We start from the raw sequence: 24,881 nt of genomic DNA on the forward strand, positions 1-24,881 counted from the left end.
TAAATAAAATAATTACTGGGCCCTCCCATTAAAGAACCCAAATAATTTAAAACAGGCTTTACACCTCCATATCACATATCCACATATAAAATAATATATACACTGAGATGACCATGGCCCAAACTTTATGGATCACAATAATAATTTTGAGCTCATACCAGTCAATTTATCTGAATCACGTTCAACCCGTTTTTCACAAACCAAACAAAATATAGTCAATGACAGCCTAATTAAGAATAAATTCTTACATGTGCTCTAATTCCACATGTAAGAATATAGGATCTATATACTAGAAATCAAAACATTATGAATATAATTAACTATTAAAATATAAACTTATATACATACCGTTTGATTCCGTTATTGTCTTGAGTTTTGCTTCCTTGAAAGAATATGACATTCACAATTGGAAAACCTTAGCACCAGCTCTTCTCCTCCTTCTCCTAATTTTTATGTTATCTTTTCAATGAGACTGACAACCCTTTAGTTTACATATATATAGCGCTATACTCTATCAATATTGTACGAATGTGACATATTAGTAGTTTAATTTTTATATTTATGGGTGAGATTGTCTTGAAGTGAACCTGAGGTACAAAATGACAGATTTGTTTCTCATTTTTTTTTTAAGTGTTCACACGTTTAATTCAATTTGTAATCCTATAATAACGTATTATGAAAATGAAAAAATGATGTTTCTAAGCCAATTGACAAGATTTGGTATCATTGATAAAGTGTTGGGGAAATTATAATTAAGTGGTATTTTAAAAAATAATTACAAATTCATGAAAAAAATTTATAATTTTATTTATTAATAGGGTAAATTACACACACCTCCTCTAACGTTTGGAAAAAATGCAATTAATCTCACATTTTTAATATAATTATATATTGGCCTCTCTTGAAGTTATAATTCGCGTAACTGCAAAGTTTCTTTTTATCAATAATTTGTTAGTCATGAAAATAAATAAAAAAATGATATTATTATTTCTTTTATACTAAAATATATATTTATCTTTATTTATTTTAGTGTTTACTCACTATTTTTATTGTTTTCAATCACTTTAACTTTATTGAAATGGAGGTTATGTCAAAAGCGTAAGGTTATTTATATTTTTTCAAACCTCAAGGAAGGTGGTTTTGATCTAAATTTTATTTGTTAAACTTATGCTGAATTGTGTAATTCACCATTAAAATGTTTGACATATTGACTTGACTCAATTGATTTTTTGAGTGTGATTCAAAACCACTAAGTTAGAAAAAAAAAAAAAGAAAGTATTTTGAAGAGGCAAAGTGCAATTGGATGTTTATCTTTCGAAGGAAACCAAGTCAAAGGATTTTACATGCAATTAGGTATAATGGAGAGGGTTTGGTATTGAAACTTTCCCCCTTTTTGAACATCAATTTGAAATGTTTAATTAATAGGTTTTCATATAAATTTTTTATTCATATGTGACTTTTTATTCTCCTTTCGTTTCAAATAAAGACAATTACTATTGGTTCATAATTTCAATAATGACATTACAATATCATGTTGAATAAATATGTTTAGTGTTATTTCGCTTGTGAATCAATTTTTAAAAATAAATGACACTTCAGCGTGCATAGAATAAGAAATGTGTAGTCTTGTGTTGGGGTTGATTGTTTTAGGTGATTTTTTTGATTTTTTTTGAAATAATTTTTTAACATTTTGGTCAGCTTTAGGCATAGAATTGTTTAGGTAAAAAATCCTAAACATCAACCTAATGACCCTTTTAGGTCACTTTGCTAATATCATCATGATATCATTTAGTTATGTTTTACCTTCCACAAGTAGATCATTTTGTCTTCCACAAGTGAGAGAATATCAATCATATAAAGAGTGGAAAAAACTCATAAATTATTAAAAGAAGACTTAGTCATTCCACAACGAAATCAAGGCAGTCATACAAGCTTTAATTGTTACCAAACAAACAAAGAGTTGACTCAAAAAGGCCTTAGAATTTTTTTACTTTGCTAATAGGATATGCTAAATTAATATGTTTTCAATCAGAATTCAAAATAATTACAATCATTAGATTATGTTTTAAAATTTTCATACATCAAAATTTTTATAATCCAGTAACTTTAAATGTTTTTAGGCAAAGGAATAAAGAAATTTTAAAATATAGTATCATCGACTTTTTGAAGCCCAATCTTTCTCTTAAATAAGTTTTGCGAGGAGTAATTGTTATCAAGAAAGTCTTGACACAACGGCTTTTGGCCTAGTGGTGGTGGAGGACCACTTTGTTGTGTGAGGTTATAAGTTTTGTATGTAGTTATTTGGTCTTGGTGACTGAGTTTAATATAGAAATGATAGAAATCTTTTTTTATTTTTAAGGAATTGGGGTTGTTGCTGTGCAGCCTGCACCATGTCGGGTTTCATTTTAATAATTCAAATCGTTCACATTTTAGAATATATTAAGTAGAACATGCCTGTAAAAAATTAAATTAATCGGATATTATTTACTTATTCATCCACTCACATTTATATTCATTCACAATTATTATTATTTTTTGTAGATACAAATATGAGTGAATGAATGGGTAAATAATATCCGATTAACTTGATTTCTTGCAGGTATGTTCTACTTGATGTATTCTAAAATGTGAATAGTTTGGATTATCAAAATAGGCCCCGAAATGGGCCCATAATGATGCACAACAGTTGCTGCTACGTGGCTGCGCAGCAACAACCCCAATTCCTTTTCCTTAACTCCCACAACCCCCACAGACACATGTCAGTGAGTGATAGGAGGAAAAAAAAAAATAAATAAATAAAAAATTGGTCAATCCCAATACATTGAGGGTGGTGGGGGTCAAGAAAAAAGGAGGTCTCAACCTTTTTCCAGTTTAATATAATATTTTTCATATCTATTACTCTTTTACTTATTGACAAAAAAAAAAAAAAAAAAAGTCAGCATAATTTTTTTACTAAAATAAAAAAATCAAATTGCTTAATAAGAACAATTTTTGGGGGGGGGGTAAATTACACTCACCTCCCTTGAGGTTTGGAAAAAATACATTTAGTCCCACTTTTTAGACATAATCACACTAACCATCATTTTAGTATGGTTAGGGCCCGTTTGTTTTCAGAGGTAGAATGGAGGAGATTATTAGTGAGGTGATTGTTAGTGAAGGGACTGCTAATGAGAGGATTAAGAAAAATTGTGTTTGTTTGATAGCCAGTGGACTAGTAATAGTTTATGTTTATTTTGAGAGATAGGAGTATGATTAACCATGTAAAATTTCACAAATACCCTTTACATTATTATTAAATTGGGGGTTTTTTTTAAGGTCTCTAGTATTAAGATTTTATAGCATAAAAGACATCTAATATTTTCATAATGTCTAAGGTCTCTCAAATTAATTCAGAAAAAATTCAATCCAATTCCAAACCAGAGAAATTCTCTTTGATTTACTTATAATTTTCTCTGATTTGTTTACCATTTTCTCTTTGTTCAACAACAACAACCATCTAACTTTAAGTAAATTCAAGTCCAATCTACTACTATACTTTACATATATATTCATCATCTCCAGGTAACAATCCATGGAAGTCACTCTCTTCAATCTAGAGAATTTCTTTGGTTTCAAACCAGAACTAGAGAAATTCTCTCCAAACCAAATAAATTCTCTCTAATTTACTTATAATTTTCTATGAATTTATTTACCATTTTCCCTACGTTCAACAACAACAACCATCTAAGTAAATTCAAGTCCAGTTTGCCACCGTACTCTACATATATATTCATCATCTCCAGGTAAGAATCCATGGAAGTCACTCTCTTCAATCCAGAGAATTTCTCTGGTTTCAATCCAAAGAATTTTTGGGGTCAATGCTAGAGAAATTCTCTCTAATTTACTTATAATTTTCTTTGATTTACTAAACTCTAGAAGCATATATATTGTAGACTAAAAGAGACAAAAAAGAAACAAAACTCTCGCATAATTAGGCTTGTGTTTCTAATTAATGGGAAAGCGGAGTTGTACTTTTGGTTGTTTCTCTCTTTCTCTCTCTCCTTCCTTCCTGCTCTTCAAGGATGGATGTTGCATTCAGTCAACTCCATGTACATTAAATTCTTGTTACACTATATATACATGCAAACATATATATATAGAGAGAGAGAGGTCCAAAGAAGCCAAAGGATGTTAAAAAAAAGGAGCTAACTCACGCAAAATATACAAATAGTTGCACAGAGAGAGAAAAAGAGAGAGAGAGCGAGAGATGGAATGGAAGAAGTGTTACTTGGATGTAATACTGGTGCCAATGGGGCTTGCCAACTCTTTTGTGTACCCACCACCACCACCACCACCACCACCAGAGGGTGGTACTTTGGGGTTGGGAACTTATTACCATGTAATTTGACAATCCAGTCTCTAAGGCAAAGTTGAAGGACCAATAGACTCACGCCGCAAATCCAGATCAAGTGGTGAACAATCGGCGTTTTTCGAGCTCACCTTCAATGTCATGACGAGGATGATTGCAGGGAAGAGGTACTACGGGGAGGGGGTGGAGAACTCGGAGAAAGCGAAGAGGTTCCAAGAGATTTGATTTGAGAGAGTCAAATTTCTCTGTCATATATGGGCATGAGGTTAAGGGACCTTAGACATCATAAAATAATATTGTGCATCTCTTCCATTATTAAAAATAGAAGAGGGACTTTAGACTAATTTTCTCTATCAAATTTGGACTTATACCAACTAAAGAATAAATAAATTTTTACTCAATGTTATTCTTCTTCTTCTTTTTATTTTTTATTTTTAAATATTAAAGAATCCAACTATCAAAATTTTTTTACTCAATTTTATTTATTTATTTTTTAATATTAATGAACCTAACTATCAATAAATTTTTACTGTTATTCTCTCTTTTTTTTATTATTTTTATTTTTTTGTAAATATTAAAGAATCCAACTATCAATAAAATTTTACTCAATTATTCGTGTTTAATATTACATGAGCCATATTATCAGGGGACTAAGAAAAATTGTGTTTGTTTGTGATATATTTTAGTGAGAGTATTAACTATATGAAATACCATAAACACCCTTTGGTGTTTTTGATATATTTTAATATTAAAAATTATATTTTTGTACTATATTATTTTATGTTGATATATTTTTTTTTGGTATAAATATATTATTATACTATTTTATTTTAATATTAAATTTTTTTTATATTAAATTAATTTTATAAAATGAAGGACAAAATAGTATTTTTACCTCTAGTCCCATGTGATTAAATATCAATACCACCCTTCCTATAGGATTGCTAGTCCCCTCCTTGGAAGCCTTTCATAGTCCGACGGTACTCTTAATCCCATGGCCACTTTCCAAAACAAACACAATTTTTTGAATCCCATATCATTAGTGGTCTCAATTCCATCATCCAACTCTAGAAACAAACGGGGCCTTAAAGTAATCCAAATTAATGCAATAATGGGTTGACATTGAAATAAATAAAGTAAAATATACCTTTTAGTATGAAATATATGATAACATCAATTTTTTCATTTATACAACTAAACAAATTAATGATGAGAAACGGTCTAAACGTTAGATAAGTTAAAATCTTGAGGGAGATTAGTGTAATTATAACAAAAATTTGAGACTAATTATATTTGCTTCAAACTTCAAGTGAGATGAGTGCAATTTTTCTTTTTTTTTTAATTTTTATTTTTATTTTTTTGGGTGTTAGGGCCAAATCCTAGAACAAAACTACAATATAGAACAAGGGGTTCCTATCCCCTCACAATCCTTGTCTGAGAGAGAAGAAATGAAAATTGGAGCTTATTTGCTGACAAAGGTTTTGACCTTGACCTTGGCCTATTTTGGGAAGATAGTAAAAAATAATTTTTTGACTTTTAATTAAGTTTTTGATTTTTTTTAGACAAATGGTTTAGAAAGTTAGTAAAAAGTGATTTTTGATTTTTTTTATTAATATTTGTTTATAATGTCAAATCATAATAAAACGACTAAACCACTCCCATTTAGTTTAAAATATTTACAATTTCACCCATGTAAAACATTTTGATCCATGAGGAGTAGAATTGTAATTTTACCATTAACTAAAAACCAACTTTCCAAATGAATTTTTTTTAAAAAAAATTAACTTTTAACTTTTACTACAAACTAAAAAAAAGTGAATAAAAGTCAACTTCTCAAAACAAGTCCTTGTTTAGCCAACAAATCCTTCGCAATCATATCACTAATTTCTTGCTTTTCAAAACAAGTCCTTGTTTAGCCAACAAATCCTTCGCAATCATATCACTAATTTCTTGGTATAGATTAAAATCAAGATCCAGCCGATTAGCTTTAATTAGTGTTGCTACCTTTTGACTCAAAATTTAATTCCGCCACTATTGAGTGTGGAAAGAATTATATATAATCTACTAATAATAATAGTCAATTTTGTAAAATAAGAATGTTTGGCTCCTAGATTTGGACCTAATCCCTTCAAACCTAGTGATGTGGTAGGCCTGTTCGGACATTACAAGGCAATCCTTTGCAAATATTGTCTTCTTCAACCCCTCTTTTTTTTAGGGGGGGGGGGGAGGGAGTTAATAATGTCAACACGATTTTTCTATCATATTTTATTTATTATTTTATGTGTGAATATTGTATTGATAATAAATACAATAGCGAGAAAATTTTAAAGAAATGGCTAAGTGATAAAAATTTGATAATAAGATCCAACTTCATCACTAACTTCAAGACTTTCGGATCTTAAATTAGTCTACGCGCTGATGCAAACACCCTTTATAAAGATAAAAATAAAAATGGGAAGATATATGAACGAATATAGATGCATACAAACTGGCTTGAATCTTGATAATTTAAATAAAAAAAAAATTAAATAGTGAGATTTATAAACGAATTCATAGATAAGGTAATAAACAAATAATTATATTTAAAGATGATCATAATAGGTTTAGTTATTTAAATCTGTTTGACTTTTTATTTTCGTATTTTTTGTTTTTTAATTAAAAAAATCATATTTTAATTTTTCTCCTCAAATGTACTTAATTTAGATGCATCAAAAAGTAAATCTTTTTTAATTTAATTTCAAATTCTAAAGGTCTAAAGAATTGTTGAACTACCATTTCACGGTTCTTATTAGTATTAGAAATCAAAATCAAACCATCTTTATCCTTCACCGAGAGAAATTATTAAGTCACGTATAGTATATGAAACCGATGAAGTTTTAAAGAATCTGATAGTTATTGACAAAGTTTATAAACTTACTTCATATTTTGTGACTTTTTTTTCTCTCCATGTATTGTTAACATTGGCCGGGCAAATGTTGATGCAGAATTTCAGACCATGGAATAATTTCTCCTTGAAGCATATTTTAGTTTTAATAATTTAAATTAAGTACAGATAATTTTGTTTTTAAAAATTACTGAAATATTAAAAAAAAAAAAAACTAAGCAATTTTCAATTTAGACCGTACGGAGTCTCAAAGTTTGGGCTAAAGAAGAGTGTGACTTTTTTTTTTTTTTGGATGAAAAAAAAAAAGAGTGGACTTTGATAATCACCAGGTTTGAATGATTCGCTTCAACAATTCGGCTCAAATCTGTTAAAGCCAGTTTTGGCAAACGGGTTTTTTACAAGGAAACAAAGGATAGGGTTTGACTTAATGAAAATTATTGATTCGCTTCAACAATTCGGCTCAAATCTGTTAAAGCCAGTTTTCGCTTCAACAATTTTCAACTTCATTATTTATTAATTTTATTAATTTAAATTTGAATATTTTAATTTATTTTTAATTTAAATTATTGATATGTTTTTATTAAGTAAAATTAATGAAAATAAAAATATTTTAGTTATTAAAAACTTAACGGAAAATAATATTTTAATCCTTATATATATATATATATATTAAATTTAATAGTTAAAAAATTCTTTTTTCGCCTGTTTTGCTTAATGAAAATAAGTCAATAATTTATATTAAAAATTGAAAATTTATTTTGTTACAAGTGGCAGATAATGAAGTTTGTTTTGTTGTTGTAATTTCTCCAAAAAGAAAAAGAAAAAATGAAGATGATGGAAAGTAACCATGGTTAAGTATGCTAAACTAACCATGGTTAAGAAACACGGGTTGAGGAGGTAGTCGATAATCATGTGTAGGGTCATTGGCTGTATATAAATACGGGAGGGGGTTGGGAGAGAGGCCAATATCATCTTTGTCATCATCCTCTTCAGTCTGCAAACCCACACCCTTCTTGTGATCCCATTAAAATCCCTCTAAAATCAGAGTCCCTTCTCTAAAATCTTTGTTGGGTTCAACCCAATTCTCTATATAAACTCTGTTTCAGTTTCATACATAATACACAATCTTTGAAAGCTCACCTCATCCCTGTAAGTCTCTCTCTCTCTCTCTCTCTCTCTCTCTCTCTCTGTCTCATTTGATGATACAGTCTTTCGTTTTGTCTTTTTATTGAAAAATGGTTATTTCTGGTGCTATTTTTCTGTTTTTCAGTGGTAAGTTGAACATGATCTGAATTGGATCTCAATTTTCTGTCCCTCTTTATTTGTTGGTTTTTTGGTTTTTGTGTCCATTTAAAAATGGGTTTTTTCTTTTGAACTCATTTAATTGAGGTCCTCCATGTTCCCTTTTCCTTCTTTCACCTATCTTTCTCTTCCTTTTTTTTGTTTCCTTAGCTGATTCACTGTTAGATCTCCACATTTGATTATTTTTGTTTTGTTCTATGCAGTAATATATGTTAGTTTGGGTGGCTGACCCATTTATTGAGATTGAATTCTCTGAAATGTTATGCATCATATTAGACCATCTCCAATCCTTGCTCTCTCTTTCTTTTTCTTTTTTCCTTCAAATTTGAGTGAAAATTTGGTTATAACCTTGATTTGATGTGGAACACCCCAAACTTTACTCACTCTCTTTTTTTCCTTTTTTTTTTTTTTTTATATCATCAAATATTTTAAAAAATTCCAAAGTCATTCTAAAATTTTGTTTTAACCATTTTTTTGGAAAGAAAACCATCTCCAATCCTTGCTATTTTTTAAATTTCTTCAAATTTGAGTAAAACTATTGCCGTTGGAAATAGGGTGGAGGATTTGGTGACAAAAATTGCCTCTGCCTTGATTTGATGAAATGGTGAGAGCACACACTTTTATCAATTTTTTCATCAAATTTGAATTTGATGAAAAAAAAATCAATGAAAGATTGGAGATGCTCTTATATGGAAATCTTTTTTTTCAATATGGAATCAAATATTACCGTTACTGGGTTTTGGATAATTGGTTTTGCTCTCTTTATTGCTTACTTTCACTTGCTCCTCATATATATATTGTGCGGGAAATCCCACATCGGGATTTCCCGCACATATATATATGTGTGTGTGAGATATTTGTATTTGTTTGTATATATGTGTATATATTGATAAATATAGAGACAGATTGGTTCAATAAGATATGATCAAACCCCTTCAATTTCCACAATTTGAGGCAGTTTTTAGATGAGTATCCAACCTCCTTAGATGAGTAACTTTAATAGGAACTTACTTATCGCAAAGCTCGTTGAGCAAGAGACTTAAGGATGTGACCAAAAAAGTCCTAATGAACCAAGACTTCTAGATTTCTATGTACATATACATATCTATCAGTTGCTGTGAACTCAAATATGAACCTATGTAACATCTTTTACTATTCTAATTGTCTCTTAAAAGTTATTTTTTTGCAGTTCAAATGAGTTTTTTCATATTTTTTTGAAGTGTTAAAAGATAAACTTGATAGGTAGTTTCCAAAACTTCCACAGACGGTTTGAAGCTTTGTAATGCTATTTTCTTTTCTAATAATGCCCATAAAATAAATGCTAAATAGTTTTTCAAATCTAACCTATTTTTATTTCGAATTGCTGTAAAATTGCAAATATATCGTGTTCGCACCCACTGCTATTATGTACATAATATGTATTCTGTAATGTTTGATTATAGGTGCAATCTTAGTGGTCGTCACATTTGTGTCACAAAGAGGCAGTTAAAATACCCCCGTGTCACAAAGTCCAGTGCATTTTGAAAAAAGTGTTCTCCTACTTTAGGTGGTGAAGTCTTTTTGGGATTGAATCTTGCCTTTGTAAGTTGGGGGAGTTATGAATAGGGAAAAGGGAGGGTTTTATGTTACCCCTTTATCTGGTTTATTATTGCCTTTTGACAAAAAGAAAAGAAAATACATGTGAAAAATCATCTTTTTTTTTTCCTGATGTATATAGGTCTTGTAGAATAAATCCTTTTGTGACCCAAAATGAATTGCTACTAGGCCTCTTCTCTAAGAAACAGGTTTTCTTTTTTCATGAACCAATTTTTAGCTTTCCTCATGAATTCTGCGGGAAACGAAGGGAATATGCTGTTTTCTGTCATTTTGCTTTTCTGACTTGGAAATGAAAGAGAAAAAGAAAAAAGAAAAAAAAGGGAAAAGCAAAAGGGAAAGGAAAAAAGGAAAACCCAGAAGCATCTCTTTTTTGTTCAAGGAAAAAGAGTTGGCTTCTTTTCTTCTTTTTTTTAAAAAAAAGAGATAATGAAAACAGTTCTTTGAATATTGCCATTTTCATTTCAACATTCTAACAAATTCTTAAAGATCCTGTATCTTCTTAAATCATATCGGTTCAATCAACAGAGTTCTCTTAAAATTTCTCTGGTGTTGTGTCAATTTTCTCTTTTCTCTTTAGTCTTTATTTCATTTGGGTTAGAGAGTTAATTTATCTCTTTCATTTCTTATATTCAGGTTTCCAATCAAAAGATGGGCCTCTCACCGTATTCGACTCCATCCGACGGAGGAGTGCTATGCATTATTCTAGTAAACACCGCCATATCCTTCTCCGTCGTCAAAGACGTACTCTTTTTCATCCTCCACGCCATGGGCATCCGGATCGCAGCATTTGAAGAATATTCCGTCGAAAACCCTTCAGATGTCTGTGAATGCCGCGGAAGCCCCTCAGAGACCTACATGGAAGAGTTCCGTAGGCGGACCCCTGCAGTTCGGTTCGAGTCCGTGTGCGAAGGCCTACTACTACCCGAACAAGAGTGCTCGGTTTGCCTGACAGATTTTGAGCCCGATGCAGAGATAAATCACCTTCCTTGTGGCCATGTCTTCCATAAAATGTGCTTGGAAAAGTGGTTGAAGTACTGGAACGTAACGTGCCCACTTTGCAGGACTCGGATGTTGCCCCAGGAAGAGGAGGAGGAAGAAGAAGATACAGCTCCAATGTGAGTAGTTCAGAAATGAATGAATGCTCTTTGAGGAAGTTAAAAGTTAGTGTATAGTGTAGTAGTAGTGTACAAAGAGTTTTATATGAATGCATACATTAGCTGGCTAGGATTTGGACCAGTGTTTATGAGCCAGTATTGTGTGTGATTGCTATAGTGACTTCTGCCTCAGTGACCAAAATTTGTTGTACATATTTTGTGAGGTTTATGATGTTCTATGCATCTTGAGCTTAGGCTTTATGAAAAGAATTCTCTTTGTTAAGTGCATTTAAGCTGTGTTTGGTTCTTGATTTTGTGGTTGTATAAGAAATAGAAATGAAAAAAGATTGGAAAAGAAATAAAATATAGAATTTTGTTTTTTATTTTTTTCTTCAAATTGAAAATCCGAACACAACCTTTGAGTAAATTTGTTTGGTACAAACCTTGGGTCATTTTTGAGTGTCTACGCTCTCCACTAGTGAGTAATGCCAAATTCATGTCCTTAGTGGGAACCTAATGAAAAGGATAGGTCCTTTTCAGTAATTTCACAGTAAAACTGCACAAATATAATTTGAATCACACTTAAATATTTGGTCAAAATCAATCCATGAGATTGAATTATCTTGTAAGATGCTATACATCTGTTTAACTCACCATGGTGCTCTGTTTTCCCTGCTATTTTGAGTGGATGGCAGATCATATAATAACTCTCCTTGGTGCTTGACATGTTTAAACTTCTACCTAGTCTGGTGAATGAGACGTTCTTTTCATGTGCTTGATATACAGATAAAAACCCTTTTCTTTTTTTTCTTTTTTAAAAAAAAAAAATCTAGTATTCATAGAAACCAGATGAATTCTTGTGATGAATTGAAAATTTTCACCCTATATTATACCATTGAAGGATATAGACAAGCAATAACAGACAAATCTTCAAGACTCCAACAAACCATCTGAAACTCAACACAAAAGGTGTATTCATGTAGTACATAGCTCTGCCACTGTCAATCTTAGCTGTAACCGCCTAGTTCAACTTTGCATCTAATCTCCATCTCAAAACACCTCCTTATTGCTTCACATTGTAAAGTCTTTTGCAGCTTTTGAGGCGGTGACGGAGCTAGATTCCTTGCTTGATTGTTACACTGCAAGTTTTTATTGTGCAATTGCCTTTCTTGTTGTAATGTTACAAGATTAGAATTTCATAGAAGTCCTTCAATTTTGCTAATTGCAGTTCTTCACTCAAATTAGCTTTGTTGTATCCTAGGGACGACTTTGCCTGCAACTCGTTGGAGTGAGGGCAAATTACGTTCTAAGGGAGTGTTTTAGATGCGCTTCAATGATCACTAATGCAAAAATAAATTTAACAAGCACAAGACGGAACAAACATCATCATATATTATTGAAGTACTACACCATCAACACGTGAAGAAAATAATGAAAAACAAAAGGGATGAGTTAATAAATAAGCAATTTCAGATCAAGCTCTCAGATACTAAGAGAAGCAAAACAAATTCAACCACCTTGGACCATTATAACCTAGTTTCGTCCCAAGCAATAAAGAAGATAGCTCAATGAGCATGGAGTTGATCGCAAATTCTGGGCGGTTTGCTCTCCATATCAGAGAGGTTAGAGCTGACAGAACCCAACTCGTTGAGCTTACCGCCAACAGAGACACTGCTACGAGCCATGCCAGGGTTTCTGTGATACCGGCAACGAAAAGAACCGGCATGAGTGGTTGGGGAGCAGAGGCAGTTGTATTTTACACTTGAAGACTTTTGGAAAGTGATGGGAGATGATGGGGTCGATGCAGATCCGAATGTTGCCGAGTTCTTCACCTCCTCTAAATTTATATGTGCCATAACTATGTTTTGTTTCTCAGGAAATTTTTCCATCCTTAAATCCAAAATAAGTTGAGGCAAAACTAACATTAGATGTTGATCAAGCAAATAGTGAAACAAAGGGCAAATTATACTTTAGGCCCTCAACTATGGGTCATTTTGTTCATCATCTTTCATAACAAAATGTTTACTAAAGATTGAAATTGAAACAAATCAAAAGATTAAGGACGTCAGACGTAGCAATTTTTAGTCAAGGGGGATCAAGTAACAATGCTCATAACTGAGGGCGGTGAAATGTAATTTGCCTAAATTGATGATGATGAAGGTTTCATGAAATTGCAGTTGCTAATACATGTCAAGTTTCAGTATGATTTTTTCTCACAAAGTTTTATTTTTATTTTTTGGGGGCTTCTATGTAGTCTCCTATTCTACATATACTAGATAATTATCAAGTCTAATCTAAGCCCTATAGTGACTTTAAGAGGCAATAGAAAATGAAACTTTTAATCATTAATTCAACTCTTGAAATTCAAACCTACAACTTTTCATATTAGAGTCGTAAGAATTGGAACAGTTTTATTTGTTCTTTCACAAAAAGATTTACAAAATATATAAGGATAAATTATCGATGTCTTACTTTTAAGACTTATTACCCATTAAATAAAGTCTAATTAATAGGATTAATTGATTAGTGTTCCAATACATAATGCTCAAAATAGTTAGTCTTGTCATACATTTTTTGCACCTTTCTATAAAAAATTTATGTATTTATAATATTATTAAAATATCAATGACTGGAATTGTTCTTCAATCAAAATATATATATATATATATATACTAATAATAATAATAGTGCATATCTTACAATGATTAAATTAAGGATTCTCAGAGTTGACCTTGAAAATGCGCTTGAAAACAACAAAGCCAAGTGGTGGTGAATGAATGTTTAGTGGACTAGTAGATAGATAGATATGATTAGTTATTGCACTTTTGAACACAAAATGGTAGCTAGCTAGAGGATTGCTCCACTAAATTACAAAAGTAGTTTAAGAAATTCAAATTCTTGCAAGATATTATTATTAAAACAAAACTATTTAAAAATCTATAATAACATAATATAGAAATCATTGTGTCCCTATTGACACTCCTTAACTAGCCAAAGAGCATATACGTGTGACTTGCTGTAATCTCAGAAAAATATTCTTATTTCTTTTTCTTTTTTCACTCTTCTTTCTTTTCATTGGGGGGGGGGGGGGTTTCCACTAAGTAGTAGCACAGATGTTAGACACATTGGTTTGATTTGATTTTTAAATTTTTTTTAATAATCTTTTCCATATATTAGTTAAATTTTTTTGTGACTTTTTGAATTCATATAATCTAGATGTACCTATAAATGTGAAGCAATTAAGTATATAAATTTTATTTATTATTTGTTTTTTACTGAAAGACAAAAAAAAAAAAAAAACACATAAATATGTTGGATTTTCTTCTATAGTTAAATGTCCAATTTGGTAGAATTATCATAATATTTATAATTCATCTCTTATCAACTGACAAAAGAACAAAAAGAAAATAAACCCATGAAAATGAATTACAATTGGATTTGGAAAATTATAAAGTCCTGAACCAAAAACATAAAAACTTCAAATGCTTTCAAGAATGCTCATATATAATTACGTGCAAAAATAATAATAATAATTGGTATCATTAGTTCTAATCCAATTCGCCAAAGAAAACATTTTAAATCATCAACCCAAGACACCATATAAGTTTAGCAATAATGACAATAATAAACGGATCAACCTTGGCACCTTTCCATGATAAATGAAAAGAAAAGAAAAATAATATTATTTTTTTTTGTTGTAAAAACAAAAACAAAAACAAAAATGTGTTACCACCATAACTATTTTCTTGAACAAAATAATTTTCTTCAAATAATTTCTTGGAAAAAGTAAGAATTATGCATCATTTCAGTGTTCACATTGTTTTTAGATATAAACTTTCTTTAATGGAAAAATAAATCGTTTGAATTTTCTTATTAAACAATATTTTCAGATCAAGCAAATCAACAAAAAAAAAAAAAAATTGTATAAATCGAGACACATTACCTTGCGTCGTGATTGCTGACGCCGGCTTCCAGTTTTCTAAGATTTCTCTTTCTGTCTGAAATAAAATTTTAGAGAGAGACACAGAGAGAAAGAGAATTATTAAGGAAAATTTTAAGGAACTTGATATGTTGTTGTTTGTTTGAGAAATGCCCAAAGGAGGTTGTTACTGATCTGTACAAGGCTAAGGTAATGTTGAATCCTTGATTTTGCACCACAAAAATTTGGACATACTTTTATTAGAAAGTGAACACATCCAATGGCATTTCTAGATGTTTTGTGTAATCCCATAATTAGTCTTCAATTTTAATGAATATTTCTATACTTCTCTCTCATCGACAAATCATCTAACGCCACGTTGTGATGAATTGCACATATAATCAAGCTGTCGAGCCCGAATTTAGCATTACAGAAAACATATGCATATCTATAGTATATACTAACAGACATACACATACACAATGCATATAAAAAAACCTAGCGGGTGGGGTGGTTTAGAGAGCATGAGAAACTGAATTATTTTGAGATGTGATTTTTCTTATATTTTTTCCTCCAAACAATAACTAATGATAATAGTTTAAACATATCTAAACATATAGATAATTTTGATACAAGAATTCTTGTTAATCAGCTTTATTTTTGTGTTAACACCAATCAATGAAATTTGTTTTTAAGCACTAAAAGTTCTGAACTTGAGGATTAATTACAAAAATTAGGTACCTAATTCTAAATTTAAGACTAAAAGGGTCATAATGAGAATTCCAAAATGACAAATTTAAAAATTAAAAAAAATCAATTAATTAATTACTTAAAAGTTCTATTCACAAATACCATGGTAACTCAAGTCCTGTCTAAATTTTTTTGAATTATTAAGTCCTATTTTCAGATATAATGTTGTTTTTGCCCTTGTGTTAGTAAAACATAGAATATTATCAATTTTTTTCATTTTTAAACTGAGAATATTATCAGTTTTACACAGCAATGTTCAACATAGTTGTTTTGCTAACCGAGGGGGAAAAAAAATATAGAGCATGATGTTAAACATTTTTGCCTTTCTACTCTTTGATTTGATTCGACTATCCAATAAAACTGTGAACATTATCAGTTTTTTCTAATTTTAAAACTAAAAATATTATGAGTTTTGCATTTTAAAACTGATTCTCTCTCTCTCTCTCTCTCTCACACACACACACACACACATTTTCACCTTCTCTTCCTTTTACACTTTTCCAGATCTGAAAATCTCCAAGCCTGGTTCGAGATTGGCATGGCTATGACTCGGCTGAGTTACTGGACTCAGATTCAGACTCAGACTATAATTTTTATCATGAATCTCTTGCTACGGGTTGGAACAAATTCGAATTCACATTCATCTGAGACATCATTTGGAGACTCGAATAGCTAACATCCGATGCCGATGCCGATGGACTATCCGAGTTAATCCCCACTGTCACATCATCGCTTTCTGATCGCCTTTGAACATTGCTGCCGCGAACTTCCTCTTAAGAGCCAAGCTTTCTGCTTCAGATGAAGCTGGCAGTGCGGGAAATTTTGTAATTTGATTCCAATTCCATGATTGGAGGGACGAGAAAGCTATACTTCACAAGAAACAAACCCTGCTCTGCTCTACAATATACTGCACTACACGGCACGCTTGGGGCATATAGATATATGTATACATACATACAAAATCTAACCCACCTTGGTTAGCTAGGTAGAAGAAAAAATCGATTTCATTCACTCTCTTTTGTGCAACCTCATTAATTAGAGCACCGCTTGCACAAACCACAACTACAGAATAATATTCAGCCAGAGGTGTAGAAGACAAATGGGAAATGGGACATTTTACGTTCATTTTGTTTCACTGCACAACCCATTTTTTCACAGCCTCCTACTAGTGCAGTGTGAAACTCAATGGAGACCTGTAATTTCCATGCACTTCCTCTCCTGCACTTATTCAATATAATGATGATCACCAATGTTCCCAAAACAATCTGAAGTCAACTTCATTATAAACTGTGCTTAGCCATCAAAGAAAAGTAAACAGGTAAAGTTACCATCTGAAACCTGTTAAAGAGTATTTAAGAAATTCACAGAGACCATGTGCTAGCATATGCATATGCAGCAATTATTGAGAGAGAGAGAGAGAGAGGTGCCATTGAGGTGGTATAACTTCCATTCTCCACCTATTCCACATTTGTCAACAGGAAAAAGCACCAAGATGACGAATTGAATTACCATTTACAACAGAACAATAAATAAAATACAACATTCCATCAACTGGAGAGCATACAGAAAACAGGCATGTTACGATCCTACAATGGTCAGAAAAGGGTTGTTTCATTTGGTATCAGAGTTGGCCACTATGGATGGGCTACGACTTTGCAGTTCAAGCCATGGAGAGAGCGACCTATAAGCTGGATTTTGTATGGCACAGTACCAAATGAGTCTTCCGAGTATAGACTATCATTTTGTTAAGTTCTTATTATATCGTTTGAAATTCATCATTCTTGCACCAAACAATACTCTTAAAAGTTTCAATAATTATCAAGTTTTTGGATTTATCCAGCTAGAACTTTTGGCTAAGATTGGAATAATATCAATAATTATGTGGAATCCAGATCAAAACAAATCCAAACGGTTTACAGACCCAGAGGAAAACTCTTTCACCTAAATTTCTCATGAAGCTCACAGGCAGAAACAACAGTGATCAAGCTCCACAAAAGATAATTTAGACTAAAATAAATCCAAAACTTCAAAGAAAACATGAATAACTAAGAATATCAGAACAAACTTCATCTTCATTTAATATCATATGACTGGGTACATGAGAGTAAAATCAAACAGAAAATTGACATGCAGCTATAACTTCAATAGAAAACCAAGTAACAGAACATTGACGATTGTTTGTCTAGAATTACAGGGCACATAGGAATGCTACTTAAATTCCAAACTACAAATTAATACCAAAATTTATATAAAGCAGACAAATAAAACTAAAGATACAAGTGGAAATTCCCAAATTTAGCAGCAAGAATGTTTCAACCTTAAGTATAGGAATTAGCTGGCCGAGCTGCAGGTGTTAATACCATCCTTGCAATCTTTAGTGAGATCATTGAAAGTCTCAATCTGCTTTTTCCCCCTCAAGAACACTTCCGTGTCAACGGAGACCCTCATGTAACCATCAAATTCAACGGGAACCCCATTATTAAGCTTTGTTGTTTCTGAATACCATTCACTGTTCTCATCCCAGAGATCTTTATATTCGTCAAGAAAATGAGTGGAATACTTGTCTTTCAAAGGGTCAAAGAATGATGTGTCCAGTTCATTAGTGGCAATGTAAAGATTCCTTCCATCTTCAATTTTGTCCTGCAAGGTCGAGATCAGAGCTTCAGGTGAAGTATCTGCATCAAGTCTAGGCCAGAGCTCCTTGTTCCTAGCCTTCTCTCCTCTCACAATGTTAATAGAGTCAAAATCCCAATTCAACCTCGATGCAATTGCAGACACTATGTCCATCAACCGCTTAGACTTCCATACCAGATGCCAAGGTCGTTGCACAACCGACTCTGTCTCACCTTCACACACCCTGTACCAGTAATTATCTGGCTCCACGGAACCAAATTTCCTCATAATCAAAGTATCCTTAACCTCAGATAGCTTCATGGGAGTGACCCTAAAATCCTCAACAAGATGGAGGTTCAATCCATCTTTCTGGTTCCATTTATTCCAATCAGTCCAAAATTGAGCCTGGTCCAACACGGAAGCTGACTCTTTTAGATGCTCAAAGTCAAAGTAAAACCTGAAATCCTTCGACTCTTCGTCTTGATGTGATGAGGTGTAAATTGAAGAGAGACAAATACTCAAATCCATAATAAGTGTCCTATTCAAGTACTGAGCTTCACCCAAAGCACACATGAAACTCCACAGGTAATGATTCATGGGCTTGCATCTATCCCCACTTCCAACATAAATCAAGTACCGCCCCCGGCTAAATGAACCCTCTGATTCAACCACAGGCAGAGCATCATTGACAATTTCCCCAACTTCTGGCAGAGAAACCGGGTTCAGATCTCGCTTTTTAGGCTTCTTCTCAAACCCTGGTTTCTGATTCTTCTTCTTCTTCCTCGCATTCCCTCCAGAATGGTATCCTCCAATCCCAATAACACTCAGAGTGCAATTCTCGGATCTGGAAATCACAAAACTCCGATAGTCCTTATAAAAAGCTGCAGTCTTTCCTTCCTTGGGTCTAAACCGCCATGCCATGTGGCAAGAACTATCATTCAATCCAGGAACAGCTTTACCAAACCGGTAAAAATGTATATCCTTAAAATGTTCTATCGCGGCCTTCATCATCACATGAAAAATCTCCTGGTCTGTACAGTCGATGGGTTTATCAACCTCACATTCAACACTGGCGGTGGCAGGCACATCATTATCAACATCAGTAATATTAATAAAAGTGGCAAATGCAGTCTGATTCGCAGCCATAAAATCCTCGCCGGTCTTAACAACAGTGTTATCGGATTTAAAAGTGGCATTCGATGTGGATGTGAGAAAAGTTGTGATCTGGGTTGAAGGATGAAACAAAGGGTCCTCTGGTTCATAAGTAGCCGCAATAATGGTGAAAATCAAAACCCCAACTACGAAAATTGCGAAACCAAGGTTGGTAATCATTGCAAGAGCATTTTGACCTAGGTTCTCCGGCCGAAAACTTCCGGTCCGCAATAGTGGATTCCGACCCAACATTTTTCCAAAATCCAATGCCACACAAAAACCCTAATTCCTACTAGAAATGCAAAATAATTCAAAATTTCAGCAAACAATCAAAGCACAAAATCAAACAATACAGACAATATACATATATATAAAAAATTCGATATAGAATTATTCTATGCAAAATAATTCAACAAATTAGCAAACAGTCATCAAAGCACAAATCAAACAATGCCAACAATTACAGGAAAAAAAAAATTATCAAAAACACAGAGAGCAGAGAACAGTGAAACAAGTACAAATATACAGATCTGTAATTCTATATAGCTTTTTTAGGGATTTTGAACGAAAATGGGGATAGATTTCTCACCTTTTTTCACATCATCATTAGAAGCAAACAGCACTGAAATCCAAACTCACGCCACCCTCTTTCTCTCTCCTCAAAACACACACTTTCTCTCTCTAAAACTCACTCACTCACTCTCTCTCTCTCTCTCTCTCTATCTCTCTTCAATTTCACAATCTGAGGTTCGTCAATGGCTGTGATGAATCTGATGATTGAAGTACTGGGGGCTGCAACGGATCTTGCTAAAGTGCGCGTCGGGTGTTTTGTTGAGGTAATGAGATGCGTACACGTGCGGAGTTATATTACGTGGACGGTGGAGATTGGGGTGAGCGTATTGCGCACCCGGCGTACGGGGTTGTTCGTTGATTTTATCTATGTTATATTAAAATAATGGAAAATAATAATAATATTTTGGGGGGAGGACATGACTGGTTAGAACTTTACATGAATTGATGAGCATGCTATGCAAAAGTTACACCGACAGATGAATAGTGGCACAAATTGAAATAATGTTTCAAATTAGGCCCCAATATCTCATACAAATGGCAAAGCACACTACAAACAATTATTATTTGTTATTTTTAATTTACATAAAATAAGTTTAGTATATATGTATTTTAAAATTTTATTTAAAAAATAGTGACTTGTGAAAGGTAATTATCGACGGTTAAAGATAGCAGCCAAAGATAATTGTCAACCACAAAAAGCAATGTGCGAAAAAGGTTTCCATTAGTGAAATGGTTAGCAATGTCTAAAAATGAAAAAACAAAAAATAAAATAAAAAATCAGGATAATTACACTTTTAATCTATATAATTTGATTTAGAATATCACTTTAATTTCTATTTTTTAATTATGGACACGGCTCATAAACCCAAAAATGAATTTTGTTTGGTCAAAAATCCAAGTATTAAAATAATTTATTCATAAGGACACGCGTATGTAAAATGACCAAACTATCCAAGTATATATATACGTTATACGGGACAAACTCCTCATTTTGGAAAATGTTATAGGTCCTAAATTTTCTACCAAACAAATGTCACATGGGTGTGGGTCACAAAATTGAGACCCTTATATCCATGTAAGACATTTGATCATTTATTTAGTAGAAAATTTTATATCTCTAACATTATCCCCTCAGTTTACACACTAAAATCCATATATATATCTCTCTCTCTCTCTCTCTCTCTCTCTTTTCTCTTCTCTTCTCTTCGATCTATTGCCTCTTGTCACAACCCATACCTGCCCCTATAGGTTTAGTGTCGTAACCGACTAGTAATCTTGGAATTACCGAAGGCCTCTAAAGCAGAATTACAGAATAAGACGCAAACGGAAGCAAATATCAAAAATAAATTCGTTCAATAAGCTGTGCTGACTTATATAAAACAGAATATTTAAAGCTTCATATACATATCCAGAAATATATCACACGTTATACCCACACACATAACTATAGCATCTTAAGTACAGCCAACGAAAACTTTGATGTCTTATATACAGAAACAACTGGAGCTTATAACACACGACACTTCAAGAACCTCCACGTGAGGCACAATGGTTGGCTTGACAAAACGAAGTCAGACAGAAGCCCTTAGGCCTGGTTCGGCACACACTGACCTACATATACATATATAAACAGTGAGCTAAAGCCAAGTGAATAACATTAACGTAAAGAGGTTAGTAAACAAATTCATAACATATCATATCTGTAAAACAGATCATAACAGCATCAATTCTCATATCCTAACATAATAATTGTACATCTCACAGAACACATCACATCGTCATCCGACTAGAGTAATTGGTTCTGGATATCGATTAAACACATATCACCACATCGAAGTGGCTAACGAGATCTCGTAATCACATATATATCATGGACCCGCATTAACATGTCGTCCCCCATAATTTCGGACTATCTATAGATGCCATAATAGATTTCAAACATAGGACATTCGTTCATGTAAACAAACATCATTTCAGAAATCATAACTTATCAAATCACATTCAAAACATAATTCATATGAACATATCTTTACAATAACGTTATTCACAGTGGACTTCCGAAAATGGTCAATCAATCTTCGAACGTTGACCTACAAACACAAAAGTATATAACACAAACATATCTTATCATTACACATGCACTTGGCCATTACGACTTAGCTTTCTTTTCATGATTCTTGTTCTTTCTTATCACATCACATGCTTGAAACACACACTTGTAATCTCTTAACTTAATACATTCTTTTCTTAGTGTGTTTCAAATTCATATCATCACCATTATGGCTTAATTAAAGCTTAGGAATGCCTACGATGCCATGAGGATACCAAAATGTACTTTGAAATACTTAGTCAAAATTCTGAAAACAAGGTCTTCGCTTGAGTATAATTTTAGTCGCTCGAGCGGTCTGCAAAACTTTGTGAAGCTTTTAAGAGCTCTCATTTTACGCTCGAGCGCAACTTGCTACGCTCGAGCTGAAGATCAAAAATAAGGGTGGTCGCTCAAGTGCAGGTTCTGCTGCTCGAGCCAACCCTTCTAAATCCTATAAAAGCACTGTCACGACCCAAACCCGCCCCTATGGGTTTAGTACCGTAACCGGCCAGTAATCCGAGATTACCGAAGGCCTGCTTAACAGTCAGACAATAATACAGAGTACAGGGGCATGGCGGAAGCCAAAACAGTAAATAGACAATGTCCAATGAGCTGTGACAGTCTGTATGCAAAAAGACTTTTCATATATATCTATATACAATCAGTACCAAGATAGTATGTACAATGTATACAATCATTCAGGACAGGGACTTAATCCCTATTAAACAGTACAGTACAAAAACATTCAGTCTAAGCAGTAGTTACATAGAAGATACAAAAAGGGGGAAAACTAAAACACCCCAAAAGCCCTGGCTTGATAGGCTCGGAACCTCACAGTGAGGCACAGTGGTTGGCTTAACAAAACTGGAGTTTACCCGACGCTTCTAGCAACGGTCCGGTGCCTGTACACCTACATATATATATGAGTAGTGAGCTAAAGTCCAGTGAATAACATAATGCGTAAAGAGGTTAAAAATGAATGTCCTTACAGTATTAAAAACAATCATTTCAATCAGTATGTCAGTTATTCAGTCATTACAGTCATATGTGGTACATCCAGTAGCAAAACAGTACAGTAGGTCTTCTCAGACCGAATAGTCAGTTGATGGCCATCATATCAGTAAACAGTACTGGTTCCAACGTGGGAACCGACAGAGATCTCTGTGACAGCAACAGTACAACACAGTAACAGTGGGTTACTAAGGATGCCACAATACAGTTCACAATTAGGACATCATTCATTCAGTAACAGTATCATTTCAGAAAACAGTACAGTTCAATTGTTCAGAAGATAATCATATTTGAACATACCTTTACACGGTTGTTACTCACAGAGTTCTGGGCTACAGTTAAGCTAGAGTGCGTCCTCAGATGCCAACCCTACACAGTTACAGAGTGAACACACACTAAGCTATACAGTTAGGAAAATAGTAACTTAATCCCTAATTTGCCTCGGTGTGGTTCTACATCTATATCCTCATTAAGATACCTTAAACTAGGCCTAGGAATGCCTAGAATGGAATGAGGATACAAAGATGCACTTTACAAACATTTTCAAAATTTTCAGAAAGCAGGGGTCTCGCTCGAGCGTGGGATTCCCCGCTCGAGCGGACATGCAAACAAAAGACTCCGCTCGAGCGTAAACTTTCACGCTCGAGCGTACTGAAAAAGTACTGGATGTGTGAAAATCACGCTCGATTGGGCGCTCGACACCCGCTCGAGCGTGTGACACAAGTCCTCGCTCGAGCGTCCAACACCCCGCTCAAGCGGACTGTAAAATAGTGCAAAGTGCTGGGAGCACGAATTTCACGCTCGAGCGCCAGTCACCCCGCTCGAGCGTGAGTTCAAAATCTGAAATTCTCAAATTTGAACCTCAAGCTCAAATTCAACTTCAAATGTAACAAATTGGATTTCTTTGGGCCCATTTCCTGAAAAACACTTGTAAATACATAGTATGACATGATTCAAAGCTCAATTTGTAAAATCAAGGCCCAAAGGTGAGGGAATTAAACCCAATTTCAACCAACATTTCAAGAACATGATGAATGTGTAACATGCATGAATTCAACAACTTCAAAGCTTCAAAAGCTAGCCAATTGAGCCAATTCTTTCCAAAACATGATGAAATCATGGACTATACCAATAATATGAACATGCATGTACCAAATTCCATGTAGTCAACCTCAAAATGCTAGGATATAAGCATGTATGCATGGAATGAGCTTCAATTCAACATATAAGGACCAATTCTAGGCTTAAATCACTAGAGGCTCATGAACCATGCAAGAATCAACTCAAATACACAATCAAGAAGGTAATTACTCTACCTTAAGTCTTGTATTCAAGTGTAGAAACTCAATTTGCACAAATCCTCTACAATTTCTTCAAGTTCCCTAGCCAATTCTCAATTGAAGCCAAGTTCTCCCTCTGTCACTTATCTCCTACGGTTTGGCCCCTCTCTAAGATGAACAAGAATGATGCATATCAAAGGCTCCAAATGTTCCATGTAATAGGCCACTAAGTGGCAAGATAGTAAATAAGTCCAAGTGGTGCATTTTATC

At 33.2% G+C, this 24,881-nt stretch overlaps 3 protein-coding genes across 5 annotated transcripts; 1 reads left to right on the forward strand and 2 right to left on the reverse strand.

Moving 5' to 3' along the window:
- The first annotated feature begins 8,184 nt into the window (after positions 1-8,184).
- Positions 8,185-11,605, forward strand: XERICO (RING/U-box superfamily protein). 2 transcript variants are annotated; one of them, XM_028265930.2, is made up of 2 exons: positions 8,185-8,381; positions 10,764-11,605. In XM_028265930.2, exon 2 carries the CDS (start codon positions 10,779-10,781, stop codon positions 11,247-11,249), a length of 471 nt encoding a protein of 156 aa, XP_028121731.2. In that variant the 5' UTR covers positions 8,185-8,381; positions 10,764-10,778; the 3' UTR covers positions 11,250-11,605. The 2 variants fall into 2 exon arrangements, with proteins under 2 accessions (XP_028121731.2, XP_082735871.1); XM_082879745.1 differs by lacking the exon at positions 8,185-8,381 and adding an exon at positions 8,400-10,115.
- A 1,184-nt stretch (positions 11,606-12,789) lies between these two features.
- Positions 12,790-13,113, reverse strand: LOC145796272 (uncharacterized). The gene has a single exon (XM_082881342.1). It carries the CDS (start codon positions 13,111-13,113, stop codon positions 12,790-12,792), a length of 324 nt encoding a protein of 107 aa, XP_082737468.1.
- A 4,832-nt stretch (positions 13,114-17,945) lies between these two features.
- On the reverse strand, positions 17,946-20,683 carry LOC114318947 (uncharacterized). Of its 2 annotated transcripts, none has more exons than XM_028265926.2 (2): positions 20,248-20,683; positions 17,946-19,947 (listed from the first exon to the last, which is right to left on the reverse strand). In XM_028265926.2, the coding sequence occupies exon 2, from the start codon at positions 19,908-19,910 to the stop codon at positions 18,225-18,227; it is 1,686 nt and encodes a 561-aa protein (XP_028121727.2). In that variant the 5' UTR covers positions 19,911-19,947; positions 20,248-20,683; the 3' UTR covers positions 17,946-18,224. The 2 variants fall into 2 exon arrangements, with proteins under 2 accessions (XP_028121727.2, XP_028121728.2); XM_028265927.2 differs by having other exon boundaries at positions 17,946-19,950; positions 20,248-20,653.
- Between the last annotated feature and the right edge of the window lie 4,198 nt (positions 20,684-24,881).

This window comes from Camellia sinensis, chromosome 7 (genome assembly GCF_055761805.1).
Source record: "Camellia sinensis isolate YWXY chromosome 7, ASM5576180v1, whole genome shotgun sequence".
Lineage (NCBI taxonomy): Eukaryota > Viridiplantae > Streptophyta > Magnoliopsida > Ericales > Theaceae > Camellia > Camellia sinensis.